The sequence below is a fragment of the Grammomys surdaster genome, unplaced genomic scaffold (assembly GCF_004785775.1).
Source record: "Grammomys surdaster isolate TR1022 unplaced genomic scaffold, NIH_TR_1.0 124554, whole genome shotgun sequence".
NCBI classification, from domain to species: Eukaryota; Metazoa; Chordata; class Mammalia; order Rodentia; family Muridae; genus Grammomys; species Grammomys surdaster.
The window spans coordinates 9,112-25,405 of NW_021619536.1; the positions used below are offsets into that span (position 1 = coordinate 9,112).

At 39.3% G+C, this 16,294-nt stretch overlaps 1 protein-coding gene across 3 annotated transcripts in view; it reads right to left on the reverse strand.

Moving 5' to 3' along the window:
* Positions 1 to 432: 432 nt before the first annotated feature.
* Col12a1 (collagen type XII alpha 1 chain) overlaps positions 433 to 16,294 on the reverse strand; it is a 119,782-nt gene continuing 103,920 nt past the window's right edge. The window contains exons 56-66 of one of the 3 annotated variants that reach the window (XM_028784660.1): positions 15,779 to 15,874; positions 15,204 to 15,257; positions 14,688 to 14,741; positions 11,416 to 11,469; positions 10,037 to 10,108; positions 7,036 to 7,071; positions 6,863 to 6,929; positions 6,021 to 6,209; positions 5,016 to 5,084; positions 3,632 to 3,802; positions 433 to 2,604 (exon numbers count right to left, since the gene is read on the reverse strand). In XM_028784660.1, coding sequence (XP_028640493.1) covers positions 2,594 to 2,604; positions 3,632 to 3,802; positions 5,016 to 5,084; positions 6,021 to 6,209; positions 6,863 to 6,929; positions 7,036 to 7,071; positions 10,037 to 10,108; positions 11,416 to 11,469; positions 14,688 to 14,741; positions 15,204 to 15,257; positions 15,779 to 15,874 — 873 coding nt within the window. In that variant the 3' untranslated portion in view covers positions 433 to 2,593. Of the gene's footprint in view, positions 2,605 to 3,611; positions 3,803 to 5,015; positions 5,085 to 6,020; positions 6,210 to 6,862; positions 6,930 to 7,035; positions 7,072 to 10,036; positions 10,109 to 11,415; positions 11,470 to 14,687; positions 14,742 to 15,203; positions 15,258 to 15,778; positions 15,875 to 16,294 lie in introns of those variants that run through there. The other 2 variants (XM_028784658.1, XM_028784659.1) reach the window with 2 other exon arrangements.

Genomic DNA, 16,294 nt, shown 5'->3' on the forward strand with positions numbered 1-16,294 from the left:
AGGATGCTTTCGCTGCATTTGTAAGTGGAAAAGAAGGGTTTTCCTAAATTAAACTTTTCCAATAGGGAACTTTCCCCTCTGCAATTAAATTTGCTGTTGGGAAAAGTATAGGAAAGTAATTAAATGCATACAAAATTGTGTGGGCTGTAGATTATTTGGTTGTTTGGGGTCTCCTAGGATACCTCATTATTTTTCCACCAGCCCACACATCCTCCACGCTCCTCATAAAACCTCTGGAAACTGCTAGACTTTTTTTTTAAGGTTCTCACTACTCTTTTCAATGACTTCACCATAGCATTACAAATCTAAAATTATTTAGCATAATTTAATCGTATTAACGAGATTTGTAACTGTATCCAAGGATATGAAATTGTTTGTTGTAACAACCACTTGAGAAGCCCAAAAGGTCCCAAAGAAAAAGAATATGCCAGGTCAAATTTTCAGTAGTTTTATTGAAAAATGCCTCTTTTGTTTCAGAAATAAATAATATAAGGCAGTGAAATTCACAATCTGCAGTTAAAATATAAAAGCAGCAATTCTATGTTCATAGTCTTGCAAACATTTCCAACTGCTTTGATAACTAAGAAACATGTTCTGCAAAAAAAAAAAAAAGTTCATTCTAAATATACAACACAGACATGCAACTCCATTTCTGCAGAATAATCTGCAATTTGGCATAAATGTTAGTGTGTCAAAACAAGGACATCTAAAGCAACAGTATCCAGTTGATACAATAACTTCGGCTATGAGGCTTAAGGTCTGTGGTTGTTAAAAGACAGAGCATTCTGTGCCCTAAAGCGTTAAGAGGAGGAAGGAAAGAAAGGTAAATCTCTGCAGTGAGCTGGTGTTCCCCTCCTTTTTTATTTTAGGAGCAAAATGACTGGAAATGGGATGCAATTGAACTGCAGATTAGTTCTAAGTAAGATAAAGGCCCTTTCTGAATAGACAGCTGCTCTGGTTTCCAGGGCTTGCTGGGTAACCTAGAACCTTGGCTGCCTCAGCCCACCCTGGGATCGTTCTCTCTGCGCAGCTTCTGTGAATAACTTGTGTTGTAACCATTTGAACCGCAAAGGCATAGAGGTCTACAAACTGTTGCAAGCTAGGCTGCCAGCAGAAACAAGATTCTCTACAGTCAGATAGGAGCATTTGTGGATGAAGCGACGCAGAAAAAAACGTCACAGAAATGACGTACACTGCTGCTCTGTCTGACCTGTGAATGAGAATCCCAACACCTCCCACCTCGGTGAACCCGTGGTCTCAGGTTCACTGCCCAAGGCCTGGGCGCAGGGCTCGCCGCCAGCGCATGTGGTCAGGGTGCTGCTGCTGTTCAGGCTCATCTGCACCGTAGTCATCCTCATATTCTGCTGTCCTCTCAGGCTCCACAGGCACGATGAAGGGCTCGCGATCAGGCAGGTAGGCCCCACCCTCGGGCACATAAGGCTCTGTCCGATTCAACATTACAGTTATGGCATGGCTTGGAAGGTATGCACGCACAGCAAAAGTTAAGTCATCACTGGAGGTAAGGGCACTCCAGTCTTAATCTCACAACCATAAATAGATGCATTGCATCACAGTGTTCCGATTATTTTCATGTGCACATGTGCAGAGTGAATTTGGTGATCAAATAAGGAGGAGTGCCGGGAAAGGGGGTGGGAGGCTCAAAGATCCAGCAGTAAATACAATCATTGCACAAAACCTGGGAAGGATCAGAAATTGGGCCAAAGAATTGTAAACACAGAACCTAGATAGGATTTTTGGCAAGTCCCTAAATAACCGTTCATGACTTCAAACTCATCAGGTACACAGATAACTTGGAGAATTGAGGACATGAAGAGTATTGGGGCCTAGAGACTGAACTCAGGGTGAAAGGAGCTGTCACCAGGTTTTATACAGTCCACGGTATCCCCCCACACAGAGTTACAGTCAGTGGGTGAGGTACACCTGTGACTACAGTCAAATAAGAAGGAAAGATGATTTTAAACTTTGGTTTGAAAAATTGCAGTTAAGAAACCCAAATAAAATACACACAGAGAATACTGAGAAGTCACATGCCCTGAACTCAGACACACTGCTAACAAGCAAGAGAGGATCAGATCCATTCGCTGTTATTACTGCAGAAAGCAAGCAGCCAGCAGGCTTTTATGCAGAAGCAGATTGTTGAGTTGTTATGAGATTTTAGTATACAGGATCACATACAGATCCACATACAAGCCACAGTTAGTTTATTATTTCCATAGGACACTTCTCTTTAACCAGGTTAACTGTCTGTCTTAACATGGCATGTCTCTGCTGGTTAGTAGCTTATCAGGCACCTCCTTCACAACCAGGGCTCCTCCTGGCTGTGTTTGAACTTTTTAAAAGATGGTTTTCTACATTACTGCTGAAAAGCATCAGGCAGACACTACTGCCCTTGTGTCATTCAAGTTAGTATGGATCTCCACCCTCCTGTATGATGCCGACCCAGTTCGTTAACCATATCTGCCGTGAGATTTCCATACAGACTCATTTTCTAATAAGCACGTGCGCAAATATCTCAGAAACGGGATTCTCATGTATTCAAACTGTAAGCAGCACTGGAGACTTAGAAAATTTGTTAGCCGGAACCTGAAACAGGTCAAAGATGATAGTTTTTAAAAGTTGAGTTACTATGCAAAATATATATATATATACACATTCATCTATGTAAATGTTAAAGTATGTATATTTATATATCCATATATTTTCAGTTCACATATGCCATAGGCAGGTATAATTTAAATTTGCCTTACAAAGAATTAAATTATAGTCTTATGAAAGGATTACATGGGAACATTCATTTGGGTTCATTGTTACTTTTTATCACATATAGTCATGCATATAAATATATAGATATATAGATATTGATATATCCAACTACTCATGCACTACTTGCTAGTAGCAAACCATATCAAACAGCAGTATTTTTTTTTAAACTTGCAAGATGCATGAGGGTGCACTAATGAAAAATTAACCATTGATCACAACATGAGAGTCTGTCTATCCAGACCAGCATATCCCCCAAATCTCATATCCCCCGAGGTCAGCAAGGTCAGGCACAAAACGCTTCTGCAGCCTACAACTGTGCAACACTAGAATTCACTAGCAGCCCTATAAAAATATTAAGCTCCAGATTTGATAAGCATCAATTCCATGGCTGGCGCAAGACAGTGAATTCTTTCACTTGTCTGCATTTTTTTTTTTTGCTATCACACGTAAATTAGATTGCAGAAATAATTTTCATATATATTTTCAGCATTCTATAATGCTCTTTCATTTTTTGTTTCTCTGTTCCTTTAGACAAAAATAAATGAAAAAGAAAGAAAGAAAAAGAAAATCTAATGAATTGGTAGCATTCATTTAACTCCCAAGAGAGTTGTAGAGAAGTTAATGGTGTGGTTTGGTAAATCCAGAAACATAGGAAGGGAAAATGGTCACTGAAATCCTAACTGTGGAAAACTGTTTTTGTGCTTTAGAAGACAGAGACACTGTTGCATACTCAAAATACAGAACTGAAAACGTTGGCATCTCCACAAGATCCCTAGCTCTATCTTCCTTCAATTCTAGGACTCTTTATTTCTGGGCAACTGTGGTCCTTATGATGCTAGCCACATACCTGGATAGCCTTGCCCATTGTATGGGATGCTGGAACACTGGGATGAATCACAATATCCAGGAGGACCTGGGGGTCCTCTGATACCTGAGTTTCCTGGACGACCAGGGGGACCAGGAGGGCCTCTTGAACCTGTAGACCCTGGTGGACCCGTTCTAGATTCGCCTTGTGGACCTAGTGTGAAGTTAAAGTAATAATAATAATTAGTAACAATAATAATATATTTCCCTTTTTGTCAAAAACACCTGAGGCAGACTCCAACACCCAACTGACATCTCCACTAACTTGAGACTAGACTACTATTCACCAGCGCATGATAAGAAAATAATTCCTTATGGATCCAATATGGACCAAAGAACTTTCTTGTGATGAAATCAATGCCAGCTATTTATACTGTAGCAATTTCATTTAAGGAAATCTGATTTAGCAGGAAGTAAGCCAAGCTAAAATTATCTGTAAATTCACTTGTTTGCTCCTACTCACACATGGACGAGGATGCCTGGAATGGCTGTATCAGGCAGCCAGGTAAGTTTCCGTTCTCTGATATATATGAATGTTATCCAGTAACAATCTTTCTGGATAAAGTGGCACTTCACATGATTGGCATAAATGTAAAAATGTAACCACAGGGCTAGCCTTGAGTACAAAGATTCAGAAATTTCAGAAAAAGAAGAAAAAATGGGGAGCAGCAAGGTGGCTTGGTAAGTAAAGGTGCCTGCTGCCAAGCCTGACAATCAGAGTTAAATTCCCAGAATTCACATGGTGGAAAAAGAGAACCAACTCCCACAAGTTGTCCTCTGACCTCCACAGATACACCATGGACACACAGATGATAGAGATAGATGATAGATAGATAGATAGATAGATAGATAGATAGATAGATAGATAGATAGATAGATAGACGGACTAAAGGATTTTTTAATGGTTTAAATAAAAAAGAGAAGAATCATTTTGAACCTAGTCAAAACAATGCATAAAGCAACTCAGACAGCTACTGTTTCCTTGCAGCTTATTGGAGGAATGTCGTAAATGAAAATCTGTGTCAAGTATTCAAATTTTTCCTCACTCTAAAAACCCCATATTGAAGAATACTAGAAAGAAAAATACAATAGTATTTGGAGAGTATAAAGCAAACAAAACAAAGCAAGCAAACCAAGTGCCATAAATAGAGTTCCATTTAAAAAAAAATCTAATCCTTCTTTATGTCAGCAATGTACACCCCTTCTTATACTACAGCAGTGAGCAAACACCTGGTAGAGCGGCACTTTAACAAAGGCTACACCCAAACTCAACTTTTTACTAAAACATCCACCATTTTGGTGCAAAGCTGATACCATGAAGTTGCCTGTTTACATGCTTTCCCAGTCTGATGTCTTAACAAACATACCTGGCGGCCCAGGCAGTCCTCGGGGTCCTTGAGACCCAATGCCCCTTTCACCTTTCTCTCCAGGCAAACCTACAAGAAGCCAATAAATAAATAAATAAATAAATAAATAAATAAATAAATAAAATTTAAAAGGAATGGAAAATAAAAGCATGGGAAATTTTTATCTGGAAACGTGTTTTTTCATCTTAAATAATAATTCAAGTAACTCATTTCCTTAGTGAAAACAGAACCTAATTTTTCCCAGAAGTTCACTCCTTAAGCCAAATTCTTTCTAGACATTTGTGTAATTCCAGATTCATGGCCAAGAAACAAATCTGGCTGAAAGTCAGAGGGAAATTATTTGAAGGATACAAATATGCCTAATATATTGTCAAATAGTAATTAAAACCAGAGATCTGCGGGAAGGCCCTTCAGGTAGACTTTAGGAGCTGTTTAGGCACAGCAGTGACACAATTAGATAGTAGGGTTATATAACTCTTAAAGTAAGCATCTTGAAACATCTGGAAGTAGAAAAATCCCATTTTTCTTTCCTACCCCCCTTTCAATTTCATTTATCTACCATGAAATTAAAGTGAAACAAATATCCAAGAACCAGTGCCAGGTCCTGAATGAAGGAATAGAAGGAATTTGGACCTAATGCCCTTGGTTGCTGCTCAGTTCTTGCCACAGCCACAGTACTTAGTAAGACTGGTCCCTGATTTCTTTTTGCCAAGACACTACTTCCCACCAGAGCCAAAAAAAAAAAAAAATCAATGGATAGAAATATCTCTACTGAGATCTGCTGAATACGAGATCCATTTTCTCACACTCCTTTGCTGGGATTACAGATGTCTGTGCACTTCAAGTTACTGAACAGAAAACGTAGCTCCCAGACAGCTTTTCTGGACTGTCCAAATAACACTGAAGTAGTCTGTAAAATTCTGCCTTCCAAATGCTTTCAACCTGCCCCAATCCCCCCACATGCAAGCTTTTCATTTATCACTGCATAAAGTCAGAAAGGCCAACCTCTTTCACCAGGGGGTCCTTGCATCCCAGGGGTGCCAGGGAATCCTGGTCGCCCCCCAGGCCCTGGTTCCCCTCTGGCTCCAGCACTGCCAGGGGGCCCTGGAGGCCCTGGTGGGCCAGGCTGGTTTCGACTTGAGTGGTAATCATTTGGAATCTGATTCAACATCTGATTGAATCTGTTCATCTGGCCTATAAAGAGAAAGACTTGTTAGAAAGAAACCCAGGAAGGGAGGGGGCACATGGGGATCTGTTTTCTCTAAGCACCTCACTCGTGTTCTAACTAGTACAGACATTAAAAATGAGATACATCAGCCACCCAGTACAAAGTGATTCTTGCTGACCTCAAGGCATAAGCTTTGTTATAAATAAGAGTTATCAAAGTGCGGTAACTCTTTGAAAGACATTGCCTTTGAGAGTGTCAGATAGTGTCACTCAAAAGAGAAACTCCTTTGAAATTATAGCAGTATGTAATTTCTCTAGGTACCTAAGGCATGATGCCCAGGTACAACTGAGAACTTCTGTTAAGTGTACATTGAAAAATTATTATTTGGGGGGCTTTGTTTCCAAGTACAATGATTCACTGGGTTTAGAACATGATCATGGACCTCTCTTTTCTTACAAACAAATTAAAGAATTTATGGTCTGTGTTCCTCCGGACCATGCTGTGAGAAGCACTAATGAAACATCCTAGGGCGAACTCCGAGTTCAAGGCTAGTCTTTGCTCAGTCTTCAGGCATGGAGCTGTACTAGTCTGAAATATTTCCAATCAATTCTGTGACTCAAGTTCTGTATTTTCCCCTCAATTGCTTTAACAGTCAGTCAGATGGTGAACAGTTAATTACCACTAATCAGTTGTTCACAGACTTGTCTTGCAACCGCTCGCATCATGTTCTGGGAAGCGATGTCTCCCTGGTTAATTAAATTTTAAAAATCATTAAAATATTATTTCTATAACTTTCAACTTCAATGTTTAACACTTGAAAGAAAATGAAGTCAGATTTTAAGAAATACATACCCTATCGCCTTTTTCTCCTTTTAACCCAGATTGACCCTGAAACACAGACATTTTATATTTTAGAAACAGGAAGAGATGATCTAAAACAGTTGTTCTCAACCTTCCTAATGCTGCAACCTTTTAATACAGAATCTCATGCTTTAGTGACCCCCAACCATAAAATTATTTTGTTGCTCCTTCATAACTATAATTTTGATACTGCTATTAATCATAATGTAAATAATTGACATGCAGGATATCTGATATTCAACCCCTTCCTTGCCATTTGATGCATAAAGGTGTCAGGACCCATAGGTTGAGAACCACTGGTCTGAAATGTTGTATGGACAGCAATGATACTACTGAGGGCAGAGTCTGTTGTCTGATAAACCAGCAACTTGGTACATCACACTTAAAACCACACCACTAACATTTTCCTCTATTGTAAAAATAATCTAATCTACCACCAAATGGAGCCTTCCAAAGACTTGCTCAGACATGAGTTTTAGAACGACAATTACAAAAGCTATGTACCATTCACCACGTAGACTTGCAACTGAAACACGTGCTCTTGAACTCAAACTGCACTTGAACTATCGCACTTTAAATTACCATAGTTACTTGGCTTAGTGTGAAATAAGCTTATTGCTACTTATTGTGAAATACACAAAAGCTTGACACCCATTCACTTCCTGGAAGAACCAGTAAAGGACTTTCTGTCAGATCCCTAGATAAATGTGTAGCTTATTCTTCCTCAAATTAGTTTTTGTACATTGGGTAGAAAAGAAAACAGATGTTTTTCTCTCTTAATTGATCTCATATCCAAACCACATAATCTTTATCATACTCAGTCAGAAGCTCATCCTTGTCCAAGAAAGATCCTCAGAGGGCCCGAACTTCCTATCTTTTGGTAGTATTTTTTTTTCAAACAGCCAACTGCCATTACATTACAACTGCCATCCAAGTCATTAACAAATCTGATATTGGGATTTTATTCTAGCCAAACCAACTTATACTATTTCCATGGAAACCACTTAATTCTAATCACAAATTAATGTAACGATTCCAATATTCTCTTAACTGACCTCCCTACCTCCTGATTTTGCTCTTGATAGCCTATTCTCTATACAGATGCCAGAATGGGAATTTTAAAGAAAAAAATAGAATACCTCATTTGTTTGCTCTGACACATGAATGGTGTATAGTGAATTATTGTAAGAAATTAATTATTGTAAGAAAAACGTGTGCTTGGCTTCCTCATTACAAAAAGAATTAAATTTTGTAGGATTTTTAATATTGAATATAGAACTTTATGAAACTACAGTTATTATTTTTTATTTCTTGCTCTTTTGAAATGTTTCTAAATTCATTTTTCGATTTGTTCCTACTCTAAATTGTTTAAGCTTTTTGAGAAATTGATACATGGGTACTGTATTTAGATCATAACCACACTTTCACCTCCCCCCAAACTCCTCTCATGTGTACCACTGCTCCTTCTCAGTTATTATTGTCTCTCAAACACACACATACACACACACTCATACAAACACACACATACACAAACACACACACTCACACAAACACATACTCATACATATACACATGAACATGCACTCATAAACACACACACACATACACACGAGTTCATTTAATGTTTATCATTTAATGTTTATCATATCATCTCAAAGAACAATATTGTTAAGAATTCACAGAGGTAACTTCGCTGTCATCATGTCCATGATCTTGTAGAAGCATTTTTACTACCAGTCACTATCAATCACATCTCAGGTAAAAGAAATGAGATGTTTTGGGCTTCCACTTGCCTAGATTAGCCTCACACTAGTATAAAGTAAAGCATGAAGGTTGTGAAGCCTGATGGCCATTTCGAAGACTTGTGGATATGTTAGAAACTCCAAATTCAATCGAAAGATACTAATTTAAAAGTATATGGTAGATGTGATGCTATTGCAGTTCTTATTTCTAACCTAAAGGAAAAGTGAGAAAGAAAGAGAGTAAATCATGTGTAAACTGAGAAAGAGTCACATTAGAAAAGATAAAATAACCAGCTTAAGTTTGGCCTATTATATATTTGTTTTGCTGAGTGTTGAACCAACGGCCCTGCACAGGTTAATCTGGAACTCCAGGACTGAGCTACGCCCTCAGTCTAGTAAAGAATTTTATGTGTACATGCACTCGTGTGGTAAGAACATTTGCATATACATATGCACACATGTTCCACAGCACACGTGTGGAGGTCTGAGGACAGCCTTGGGTGTTCATCCTCAACTTCCACATTATTTGAGACACGGTCTCTTTGCTGTGTGTCCACTATGGATGCCAGATACCTTGCCTAAGAGCTTCCAGGGATCCTCCCATTTATTCCTCCCATTTCTCTGTAGGAACACTGAGATGGTAGATACTCAAGCTACATGTCCAGGTTTTCTAAGTGTCCTGGAAATTCAAACTTAGATCCTCATGCTTTCATGGCTAGCATTTTTACCCTCTAAGCCATCTCCCTTGGCCCAATAAATACTTTTAAGACTGGTCTGATGCTCCAGAATCCTCAATTATGGAGTGAGAAAAAAAATGGTGCATCTGGGTAGTGCAATCAAAGGGTTAACATTCATCATTTGAGGATGAAGGCGCCATGCACTCTGATCATGTATTTTTATGTCTTAAACAGCATACCATTTATAAATAAAAAAGAATGATTTTGCTGACCCAGCTCTGAAACTCAGAGTGTTTATACAGTGCAGAAAAATGTGTCTTGGCTCACAATCCCTTCCTCCTTTTAAAGAAACCAAGGACCACAATTTTCATCCCAGGATATTACAGCAACCCAGCAGGGGGAAGAAAAGCCTTTAGAACTATTCCCAAGTCAAATCCATGAGTTTATCATTTTTTTCAGCAGATGCTCCTACATATTTATGGCTGAGATAACGTAAATATGCCCAAGCCTTGGAGTTCTCATTTATCCATGTCCACAGGAGAATGGAATCAGTAGACATGCAAAACTACTTACGGGTCTGCCATGGTCTCCAGGTTTTCCTGGTTTCCCACTTGGCCCTGTGACTCCTGGAGAGCCTGGGGTTCCCTACAACCACAGACCAAGAAAGCAAATGTTATGACAAGGAAAAATTCCTAGCCACAGTAACTGAAGAACTGCAACCAGGCTTAAAACCATTTTAAAAAAGAATGTCATTACACAGTAAGGAAAAGGAAAGCCATGTTTTAAGGTAACATGAGGGGAGAAATCTTGGAATTTCCATCTGAAATCTATCTTGAGACCAATAGAAAAATACATGCATATGTATAACCAACTTCACAATTTATAGACTACAATCCCAGTACTCTTGTTACAAAGCATATTTTCAGAATGAAACTCCTAAATTTTTAGTTTATTTCTGAAACAAAAAAATAAAAGCTCCAAAAAACAGGGGTGGAAACTTTGGTTAGAGGGGGATTAAGAAGGTGGCTGGGTTTATCCTACTTTAGCCCCTCTTCCGGACTTCAGAGGAGTCTAGAAATCCTTCCACCTCAGGGACATTCCCCAGGCTCCAAGTCTCTCTCTCCTATCAGCACTCTTCACCCCACCAAAACCACAAGAATTTCTCCCTGTTGCTTTTAAGTCAAATTGCAAGCATTTCCGCTATAGATTTACTGGGCTATTTATAAGATGATATCCAATACATCACATTCTAAAGCCTACCACTTCCATTAAATAGAATCATAGATTTTATGAGATATTTCTCCAAATGTATGCAAAATTAACCTCTGTAGTACTTTGGTTTAATATTTATTTAAACTATCCTTACATGAAAACACATGTATTAAATATAAATAGTAAAATCAAATTAACATATGTTCTGTAATCTGAATCCTGCCATACTGACAGGGGGCATAGGCAGTGTCTCTATCTCATTGTGATATCACCTACAGATAGTTTGTTCTACTTGAACAAGTTTCAGAATCTCTATCTTCAGCTTCTTCTACACAAAGCATAAAAAGACCCTTTGTTGAAGATGTACATAAAACCTACCTCCTCAGAATGACTGGTGGTTGCTCATTACTACTGTCCTTAACATTTAAATGTCATGGAGCTCAGATTCAGGAGGTAACCACTGAGGAACTGTGCCTAATACCTCACTAAAGGGGAAAATCAAGAGACCAACCAGACAGCGGCCAAGTCAGTCTGAGATTTTTCTGAAACAGAACTTGATAAAACATCTATATTTTGACACATCTGCTTTCTCTAGCACATTTTGATTTATAAAACAAAAACAAACAGCTTATGTATCAATATTCTCCACAGCACAGAGGGGAAAACTCTAGAAAAATGGAAGAAAAGGAAAAGGAGGCTGGAGACCATGGTCAAGGCAGTGTGACCCACTCCGCTCTTACCGGTGGCCCAGGGGGACCTCTTGGTCCCATTGCACCATCTTTTCCAGTGAAACCCTGTTGTAAGAATAAAATTACAGGTTAGGAAGGAAATGAACTCATGAAATGAGGCTAAATAGATCATTAAGGGTGATAGGTTCATAAGAAGGACTGAGTACAAGTTGGTGTTTGGTAGCTAAACTTTTAATATGAAGACCAGCATATCAAAAAAAAAAAACCACCTCAATTTACATTATACTTTTACTGAGCAATTAGTTCCTATGCTTATTCATTTGTAGAGCTACAAGCAAAACTAGTTTAAATGCCAGATTAATATTTTTCAAAGAAGGTAGATTCTAGTTTTTACTTCTTCAAAAGTGCAGAGAGAGGTGAAGGTAGACTGCCTCCGCCCATTAAAGCCACCCTCTGAAAGGGGCCAAACTGTCTTAGCTGCCCTACACTCAGAGGAAAGGAAGTCTTCCATTATCTCAGCCAGCATTTAACATTCGTACTTCATCACAGGGCCAAACTGTGTCAGTGTGAGCACCAAGGAAAGGCAGGGTGCATCTCCCTGCAGGGCTGCCCTTTGGCTCCTGTGTCCACATTGGTGTGCTCTTTCCCTCTGTTAATACGGTGCCAAATGATCTCTGCCTGGAGTGAGTAACCCTGCTACCTAGTTAGCTTTCATTCGCAACAACAGATCTCTGAAACCCAGCCGAGGACTTCTGAGTCAGTTTGCTGTTTATGCTTGCTGCATTCCTCTGTCAGAAATGATTTTTGTCCAATTTTCCACAGATACTAAGAATGATAAGTACCAGGCAATGGTGGCTTGGTGGTTGTAATTCTAGCATTTGGGAGGCTGAGACAGGAGGATTGCTGTGAGTTCTGGGCCAGCTTGGTTTTGAAAAAAAACATCAAACCATGAAAGAGTTATTATTTTGTCCATAATCACACAGCCTCTGTATTTCTTAGTCTGCTGACTTCACAAAAGCAGAAACTTAGAAGGTTTCTTTTAAGGGAGTTTTAGAAATACTCCATATCCCCAAAAACAAATCGTTTCAGAAACGTAAAGGGATAAACTTTCAGTCTGCTTTCTGAAGGAGCTAGGGTTGCTTAACAAAAACCAGATTCAGAGTCCATCTGATATAAAACCAACATTACTTCTGAGAGCCACTTAAGAAACAAAACTGTTCCAGTAGCTCTGCTGGGACGGGTGGAGTGGCGTGTCTTCCACATTAATGGATCCAACTTCTACCACTACTCTCTCTCACCCTTTAGGGAGTATTGGATTTTTAATAATCTAGTCATGCTTGGAACTTGCTGGCCACCTGTTTCTTTGAAGGAACATACCTAAATTGGGATGAGGGGGGTTAAATCTGATGTCCTTAAAAGAGCTATCTCAAACCTCCTGCAGACATCATGTTTTAACTCTTAGCTTCACTTCTGACTGGAAGCCTGTAAATGCTGTCACTATGTCCACCTGCATCATGCTGTCAGAAAAGATTAATGATCACGTCATATAGATATGCATGTTAGATATAAGTACATGGGGCTCTTCGGTGTGATTCCTCATTTCAAAATCATCCATCACAGTCCCAGTCCCCATTATACATGCAGAGCACTGCCTCACCAGGGTCGTCTGCCTAACCTTCTTCCTGCTTCCCTCTCTCAGTTCCTGCTACTTTCTTATTTATTTATTTATTTATTTATTTATTTATTCATTTATTTTTATTAGTTGACCAAGATCCTCATACCTACAGCCTCTCTCACTGTGAAAAATTGCTTAAGTCCTCCTCCCTCAGTACATCCTTTTGGCCTCAGAGGCAGTTTGCTAAGCCACAGACAGATGAGTAGGGCTGTGGAAGAAGCATGGGAATGAGTTCTTAAATGTTTACCTCATCTTTATCCCAGGGGGCAAGAGTGGTCTCACCACAATGTTGGACATGGATTTGAGTTTCAGAGAGGAAATATACAAGTCTTTCCAACCCCTCACCCTTCCAGGTGCAATGATGACAGTATTGGCTTCCTGATTGCCTGTTGCTAGGGCCAACCTCAGGACGCCACCATCTCCATCTGAAGCACACACTGAGATGGGCTGTGATGTGCTCAGCGAGCCCTCAGCTGCCAGTCAGCCCACTGCCACTTTCTTAGTGGCCATATTCAGTTTTATTTTCTTATTGGAAATGCTGGGGTATATTTATATTCTCACTGCTATTTTTCACTATAAAGTAAAAACTGAACAATACTGCCCAAATCCAGCATTTGCAAAAGATGCTGAAGTGCAAATATGTCACTTGAGTCACCAACTGCCTCACTGGCGTTTGACTTGTGACTTTGACTTGTGTGTTTCTCCCAAATGTCAGAAGAAGCACAGAAACAACACTCACTCCAGAGCAGGTCACACACTATTCTGAGTTACTTTGGTGACCACTGCTCCTATTGAGTGACACCTCCTTGCTAGTGATTACAAATACTAAGGTTAACAAGCCATATGTTTACTGACAGCAGGTACAGCACTAGCCCTTTTGGAGAAGGCTGCTAGTCACAGTTTAGCCTGATTGACAGAGTGCAAACAACCCTCATCTTATTTAAACTATAAAATGCTGAAAAGCTGTAAGAGCTGTGGACTTTGAGCGATTCTAACACCTCTAAATTCTTCTTATTGAAGCATCTTGGTCTCTTGTTGAACCAAATGTTTCCATAGTATTGGTGAACAAAGCATAAATGCCATGCATGTTCACCAGGCTGCCCATTAACCTGTGCCAGAAAGGAATGGCCTTCCTACCTTGTTGTCACCCTGAGTCAAGAGAAAATGTGGATGCTGCCACAAATACAGAAAGTCCTTACTAAGTACCAGCTCTTCACACCAGCATCAACCTCAGAAGTGGCCCTTGTCTTCTAAAGATGTAAAGTTCTCCAGGACTTCAAAGAAAACACTATGAAAGTTAAGTCTACTCTCCAAGTTATTTAAAATCTGTCTCATGATAAAGATTTCAGTTTTAGGATCAAAAGCAATTGCCTACATCTCTTGAATGCCTTTCTGATCAGTTAAAAGCTATTTAATAAGCTTTTCAAAATATAACTTTAAAATTCTTAACATTAAAATTTCAAGCACTTCCTCCAAAAGTTCCACCAATTTCTTTAAGGGAACTCAAGATGGATCTGATGCTGAGTGGTCCACTGATACCAGCTTAGAAGCTTCCCACACAAGATATATGAACTCTACATCTCCAACCATGCAAACAGGGTTGTGAGGGGATTCTGTAATTAAAACTTATTTGTGGCCCAAAACTTACTCTGTCTCCTGGTGGTCCCATTGGTCCTGGTGGGCCAGGTAATCCTGGGGTTCCCTACACAGAAGGGAGCAAACAATTAGTGTGCAGTAGGATACTGTTTGTGTAAAAAGAAAATGATTCTCAGTATTCTTCAAAATGTTTTCAAACAAAGTTTAAGGACTCTAAAAAGAAACAGAAGACTATGGCCAAACACAGTGCTGGGCATATAGACATTGATCAGCAAGGACATATCAGAATTCAACAGTATACACCTGAAGAGTAAGAAGAGAGAATGAAATTCAAGTCCAGAGAAGCACACATATGAGCTACCTTCACTACTTAATCTTGGTTTGCTTCTTTTTAATTAAATTTTTTCATATAATATATTCTGATCATGCTTTGCCCATCCTTCAGCTTCTCCCTGCTCCTCCTCATCCACCAAACCCCACCTCCCCTCTCAAACAAATTTGCAACATTCAAAAGACAACTTTTTAAACAGAGCATTACAGGTAAGAAAAAGTAATTCTGAGAACTCACTGTCCGGCCCGGAAGTCCTGGCTCTCCCGCATCACCTTTCATTCCCTGGCGACCCTAGAGTGGGCAGCGAGAAGATAGTTCTCAGGTATTATGGAAATTAAATTTAAAAGGAGGAAATGAGTCACTTACGCATTTTTATCACAATTATAGTTACTGATTGCATGTCCCATTTACTTATCTAAAATAATATTCATCAAATGACACCAGCCTTGTATTTTCCTAGAAAACATTCGCAATTAGAATAACATAGAAAATATTAATCATAAACCAGTCTTAGAGGCTCAAGGATGTCATCCCAGCTACTCAGAAGACTGAGGTAGGAGGATATCACAAGTTCAAGTCCTGCATCAACCACAGAATGAGCTCAAAACCCTGTCTCAAAATAAGAAGCTGGGGGTGTAGCTCAATGGTAGAGAGCTTGTAGAACATCTAAGAGGCTCTAGGTTAAAACCCTGATACCAAAAACTTGCTGAGAGAAGAAACAATAAAACATGGAAAGAAAAAAAAATGAATGTTTCATTTAAACACATTGTTAACCTAATATTTTCATTTACTATAGAAAGCTGTATATTTACCTGTTCTCCTGGAATGGAGAGTCCATTGGGTCCCTGGGGGCCTGGAGGACCCTGGGGGCCTGGAGGGCCAGTATCTCCCCGGGGACCTGGGGGCCCCTAAAATATATGAGGAAAAGAGAGAGGGGAAGAGGATGATGTAATACCCTCCAGTAAGAATGTTCAGAAGTTTCTTGTCATAGCCTGAGGCATGATTACTTAGTCTCCGTAAACATTTTAAAATATATGCATTTATAAAACAGTCCCTTTACTACACCTTCAAAAAGTGGAATGTGCCATGAATTCACAATAAAACTTACACTTCAATAAATGTCCTGTTAAAGGTGGCCTTTTTAAAGTAAAACATTACATAATATGTGCTATATCTGTATTCACAGATTCCCCCGTGAGTTCAAATTTCACTATATTGAATCTACACTACTTGTTCATTATGTCTGAAACCAAAAATAATGATGTAGCTTGATGTATACTAAACCAGAGGTGGCCCAAGGTCAAATATCACTTCCAAGGAAATTTAAA